The sequence below is a fragment of the Tinamus guttatus genome, unplaced genomic scaffold (genome assembly GCF_059628265.1).
Source record: "Tinamus guttatus ecotype Peru unplaced genomic scaffold, ASM5962826v1 Tinamus_guttatus_pri_ptg000311l, whole genome shotgun sequence".
NCBI classification, from domain to species: Eukaryota; Metazoa; Chordata; class Aves; order Tinamiformes; family Tinamidae; genus Tinamus; species Tinamus guttatus.
This window is the reverse complement of record NW_028288845.1, coordinates 1,224,257-1,230,256: the sequence shown is the minus strand read 5'-3', so window position 1 is coordinate 1,230,256 and position 6,000 is coordinate 1,224,257. Positions and strand designations below refer to the sequence as shown.

Genomic DNA, 6,000 nt, shown 5'->3' with positions numbered 1-6,000 from the left:
AGGCAGCGAGATCCACACGCGAAATTACTGCCACGGCCCCGCTGCGCAACAGGGCGGCCGGCTCTCCCTGTGCTCATCCGGCTCCTCCACTCATCCTTCTGGTTTTGACCAGTGTATAATTAGCATTAACATAACCCTAAAATAGTCCTTTGCGTGAGCACAACCCTAATTTTGACCAAAACTTCATTTTGTAGGCTACGTATGGAAAGATTGTGCTAAAAAGGTGGTAGTTGCCTCCACGCAGGAGCATCACAGGGCAGGCCCCAAGAATGCGAGAGGAGCTCACAGTGCATCTCCACACCGCAGATATCCCCACCGGGTCACAAATCTGCATCAGGAGATGTCCCAGGCAGCAATTGCAGCTTATAATAATTAAGCACAAAACCCAGCAATATGCTTACCCTTGAGTGTTAGATCTAGAGGCTCAGAGGGTAAAATTAAGCTAGCTGGCACAAGTATTGAGGGAACTTGGTGTGAGAGTAATTTTATTTTTAATTCAGCATACGGTGCTGGGCTGACAGCGGCGAAGGTGACTCAGCACTTTCCAGGCCCTTAGATAAATATGTGTCTTAGCAGGAGCAGGAGGCGAGAAGGACGGCCCAGGGCTGCCGTGAGCGAAAGGCCAGTACGAGCGGAAGCGCAAAAGCAGCAATCAGAAAACTTTAAAGCAACCAGCAGTATGGACTACAGTTAACAGTTCACTTCAGCATTTTCCCAGTTCTTTTCTGAATGAAGAAATGCCAGTTTCCTAAACCAAACTGTTTCTGAGAGCATTTTGCATTTTTAAAGCAATATTGAGTTTGCTGCAATGCACACTTGCAGCATGCTCAAAATGGAAACTCTGTGTTAGGACAAATTTTACTTTTTGTTTTGGTTCTGGGATGTCTTTACAAGTCAAAATTAAGATTTTCCAAAGGACTTGATCTTCACTATTATAGAAAAAATATTTGGAATGTAAATATTGCCCATGTTTGTCAAAGGAAATAGGAGGAGGAATAACATGCAGATTATTTTGACACAATATGGAAGCCATGTTCTTCATACTGATAAATTGCAATCCTTTTGTTCTCGCCGCATCCTTTCTGATTCACCTATGTTCACTGTACTTGTATTTTGAGCAGGGTCGGTGTTGCAAAGTCAGCTTGCAATCCTTGTTTATTGTGCTGCTGTTATATAACATTATCGCTAGGCGTATACTTAATTCTGATTAGGAGATTAAGAGTAAAACCCTGTGCTGCAACATGCAGTCTCGAGGGGAAGTGGTTGTGGCAACCCGTGACAAAAGGAGGCTACTCCTGCCCTGCAGCAGGCAGATGGGCACGGGGGGTTGCACCTCTGAGGCACCGGCAGGACAACATCAGTGCAGAAGCCATGGGGCAGGATGGAAAATGGACACCCAAGATACCCAAGGCTCAGAGTCACCCACAAGAAAACCTCTTCCTGGTGACTCTGGGGCAGCTTCAGCAGGGCAGGTGAGAATCAACTTTGTCCACTAACTCCTCAGTGGGTGCCCTGGTGACCGGGGCCTAGGTCCCCTCTGGGTTGACCAAGCCACCTCCAGAGGCACCAAGCTGCAGCCCCACAAAACCCGACACTGTCGAAACACTCTTCCCCTCTGCCGCAACGGGCCTGTCTCGAGCGACCTATATTTAGCTGGGCGCTCATGCGAGCGTTGCCTCAGGTGGCAAACTCACTTCTCAGGCACGTATCGTGACGAAAAAAAAAAAAAAAAAAAAAAAGGCAAAACATAAATAAAGGGGGGAAAACAAACGCCTTGCGTCACCGCGGGAGCCTCCGCGGGAGCCGCCCCGGCCGCCCTGAGTCACGGGGGCAGCGCGGGCACCGCGCGGCCCCGGGGCGGGAAACTCCCGCCCTCCGCTCCGGCGCCTCACGGAGGACCGCCAAAAACCCGTGTTTTGCCCCCAGAATGAGAGCGCCTCGCATCCGCTGACGCCAAGAGGCGGGATATTAACGGGAGAGGGCGGTATGCGAAGGGCGAAGAAAACAAAACAAAACAGAGCGAGCCGGCACACAAAAGCCCCCAAACCGCCCCAAAACGGGCAGCCAGCGCTGAAGCGGCCGCGCCGCAACCGCCCCCGCGCCCCCCCCGCCCCGCCGCGGCCAATCAGCGGCCGCCGCTCGCTCCCGCGCGCCCCCCCGCAGTGACAGCTCGGCGCGGCCTCGCCCCGCCCTCCCGCCGCGAAGTCTCGCGAGAGCAGGGCGCCCCCCTTCCCCCCTCCCCCGGCGGCGCCCGCCCCGCCCGCCGCCGCGGCTCCCGCCGCCCCCGCCCCCGCCCCGCCGCCGCGGCCGGGCCCGTCCCTGTCCCCGTGTCCGTCCCTGTCCCCGTGTCCGTCCCTGTCCCCGTCCCTGTCCCCGTGCCCGTCTGCTCGCGCCTCGCTGGGTGGCGGCGGCGCCGCGCCGGGAAGCGGAGCGCGGCGCAGCTAAGGGACGCGGAGGAGGGAAGGGGAGGGGGCCGGGCCCTGCGCACTGAGCGATGTTTGTCCGCCATCGCGGCGGAGCCGGAGGCTGAAGGAAGCGCCGCCGCCGCCGCCGGAGAGCGGGGCCTGCGCCGCCTCCGCCCCGCCAGCGCCGCCGCCTCGCCCCGGCGCGGCCCCGCCGCCCGGCGCGGCGCCCCGCGGCCCGGCCCGGCCCGCAGCGAAGGCCGGCAGCGGCCTGTCCCGCCGCCGCCTCGCGGCCGGGCCCCAAGATGTCGAACCTGAGCAAGGGGACGGGCAGCCGGAAGGACACCAAGATGCGGATCCGCGCCTTCCCCGTGAGTACCGGCCGCGGGGCGCGCACCCGGCGCCGCACGGGCTCTCGGCGGGCCCCGAGCGGGCCGCGGCGGGGCCTGCGCGGGCGGGCGGCGCTCGGCAGCCGGGAAGGGCAGGGGGCCGGGGCCGGCGGCGGCAGCAGCGCCGCTTTGTCTGCGCCGGGGAGGCCGCCGAGACGGGCCCGGGAGGCGAGTCCCCGCGAGGGGCCTGTTTGTGTCCCCGCACGGGCGCTTTGCTTCCCCCTCCGCCCCGCAGGGCACGCACACGCCATATGTATATAAATACAGGCATAGCTCGCGCGATGGCAGGGCTTAGGAGGCGACAGGCCAGGTGTGCGCGCGCTGTGAACGCGGGCACAGGTAACGCGCCGCACGCCGGCCTCGCCACGGGCCGCGCCGCCCTGCGAGCCGGGCTATTAATTTATAGCGCCGTAGAGCTCGCCACGTCTTGACAGTTGGTTCAATCAAAGCTCCCCGCAGAACAGCAGCTCCAGCAGCGCTAATGGTGCCGCAGCAAGGAGCGACGCAGCGAGGCTTCGCTCAGGAAGTGTGTGCGTGTTCGTGGTGCAAGCGCTCAAGAGAAGATCCTTGGTTGAGTCACTGGCTTCTAAGGTTCAGCGTAACTTTTTGATGTTATGTCTGATCCTCGTAGGCAGTGGTACCGAGCTAACTTGCCTTGCCTTTGTAAAGAAACTGGACGTACCAGTTTATCTCATTTCCCTGGCAAGGAACGTATTGATATGTTTGCTTCATCGAAACTCTTGCTAATGAAATTAAAGAATCCTTCACCTCAGCAGGCGATTTAGTCGTAGCCATCCAAGTTGTGCTGCTTTGCTCTTACTCCTTCCTCCATGCTCAGAAGTAATCATTTGCTGCCACATTTAGTGGTAAAACTCAGAAGAAAAAAGTGGGCTAGCAAATGTATGCGTTTTAGCTGATGAGAGGTTTTTGATCTTCAAATTATATATATATTTTTAAGCAGTCTTTTTCAAGAATGTCATTACTGTTAGGTTATTTTGGATTATGGGTATGTAGGAAAGGGCTTGCTGCAACGTGGCCAGGGCTTTACAAATAAATAGTTGGAAAACCTGTGTAAAAATAAACTGTGAGGAAAGTTATACCCATGTTTTATAGCAAACTACACCAAAAATAGCATTTTTTAAATTTGATAATCAGATCCATGCATTGGAACTCTGTGTATATGTAGATGTGGGGCAAACCAACAAAGGTGGCCTCAACAATGGGATAAACTTCAGATTACATTTTATTTTTTGACTGTTCTTGAAAATGAGCATATGAAATTAGGTTGATGGGTGAAGAATGCTCCTACAGAGGCCTTTTCTTTAGGGAAACTCAAGCATTGTTATCAATTTTCCTCTTCTCAAACTATTTTTGTTAACAGTGTTTCTTTTCCTTTTCAGTTGTTTAAAGACTATATATATTAAAAGTCTTTAAAAAAAAAAAAAACTTCTCCCCCATATAATGCAGTTAGTGCCTATAGGCATCAAGGCCTGCACAACTTAAGTGTTTACTGGTGTTTGTTGAGAGCATTTTTTTGGATGTGCCCTTCAGTGGATTTTCTTTCATAAGACGTTTTGTTGACAATCCTGTTGGTAGAGCCTTTATAGAAAAGCACTCTGGGGTGAGAGCCTTTGCGGGTTTTATCTTTTATAATTGCAGAAGGATATAGTTTTAGTTCATGTAAAATTCTATCACCGTTTATTTTATTAATCTGAGTGTTCGTAAAGCTTTGACCCTGTGAATAGGGCTAGTGCCTGCAGTGGGACTATTCATTTCAATGAGGATACATTTGTTTGCAGGATAGAACCTATATGTAGAATGCAAACAATTCATACTCTAGTTACTGATACTTCAGTTACTCTTTTGTCTCAAATTTGGTTCTGCTCTTCAGTTTTGAGTTGAGAGTACCACCAGAGGCTCTTCATATGCTACTTCAGTTTGTCTTATTGATCATATCTCTACCTGTTCTGTTTGGTTGCTCCTATGCAAGAAGACATTTTTTGATTAGTATATTAAATTAGAGATAGCCAAATTGGACAGATAAGGCTGTACATATATAGCAATTTTATGTTATTTACCTCTGCATGAGTTCTTAGGTCTTCATAGATCTCATATCATTTGTTTTTATAATCTTTCTGATATTTTTCTGATTACTGTTATATTTATAACAGTATTATATAGTGCTTATAAACTGTTATATTCATACTGTCAGACTTATAAAAGGAAGAAAGAAATAGTGTTTTGAAAAATGTTATTGCTTCAATGTTTCCTTTTTCTGTACCATTAGAAATCATGTAGATTTCAAGTAGTAGAAATTGACCAAAACTTTCATGGCACGGAGAGATGTTCATGCTTTAGAATTAGTCTTCTTTGAGATACTTTATTGTATAATTTTTTGTTACTGGTGGCAGAATATCCCTCATTTAATGTGTCCTTTAGCATTTATTAGTTCCTGGCATGTGTTCTGATGAACTGCTTTTTTCTTTACTCAAAAAGCAATGGCTTTGAGTTCTAGGGATTCTATGTCAAAGTGGATTGTAGAGTAATTAAGGAGAACCATTTTCTATAACCTTAACTGTTTTTTTTCTGTTTGTAATAGAAAAAAAAATCCCAATTTAAAATACTAGCTTGTTAGAAAGAACTGCTTTGTATTCTATTGTTCAGCTTGAATTAATTCTTTGTTCCAGGAATAGTCCAGATGAAAGTGCATTCTTCTGAGACCTTGGGTGTTCATAAATCTAGAAATAATGATGAAAATAAAACTTACTGAGTTTGTGAAGAAGTTTAGCGCGGATCTAGTAAAGTAAACCGGTCACATTAAGATAATGCAGTTTTAATAATCTTATCTGACACTGTAAAAGACTTATATTATGGTACTTTTCAGTAACTGCTTGCAATACTCTTGGCACCTTCGTAATATTAGTCTATATTTGTGCATAGTCTGCCCATACCTCATTCACTGTAGCTTGCCATAGGAGGGCTTTCAAATGAGTACAGGTTCTCTTGTCTTAAGTAGACTTTAAACTTTCTTGTCTTAAATTAATAAGTACTGGAAAAAATAGCAATACAGTGCAGTTGCACACTTGATGTGATTTGCGTCATGTAGAGTAATTATCAGTGATGAATGTTGGATATGGCTTGTCAGGATTGTTCATTATTTGAAGGAGTGCAGTAGCATCTCTGCTGCAATATGGTATGGGTACTGTGCA

The 6,000-nt window shown here is 49.2% G+C and overlaps 1 protein-coding gene across 1 annotated transcript in view; it reads left to right on the top strand.

Moving 5' to 3' along the window:
- The first annotated feature begins 2,655 nt into the window (after nt 1-2,655).
- Nucleotides 2,656-6,000, top strand: part of CUL3 (cullin 3) — a 44,907-nt gene continuing 41,562 nt past the window's right edge. Inside the window, exon 1 of the mRNA XM_088528490.1 lies at nt 2,656-2,773. Within this exon, the coding sequence (XP_088384616.1) occupies nt 2,708-2,773 (66 nt within the window). The 5' untranslated portion in view covers nt 2,656-2,707. The remainder of the gene's footprint in view (nt 2,774-6,000) is intronic.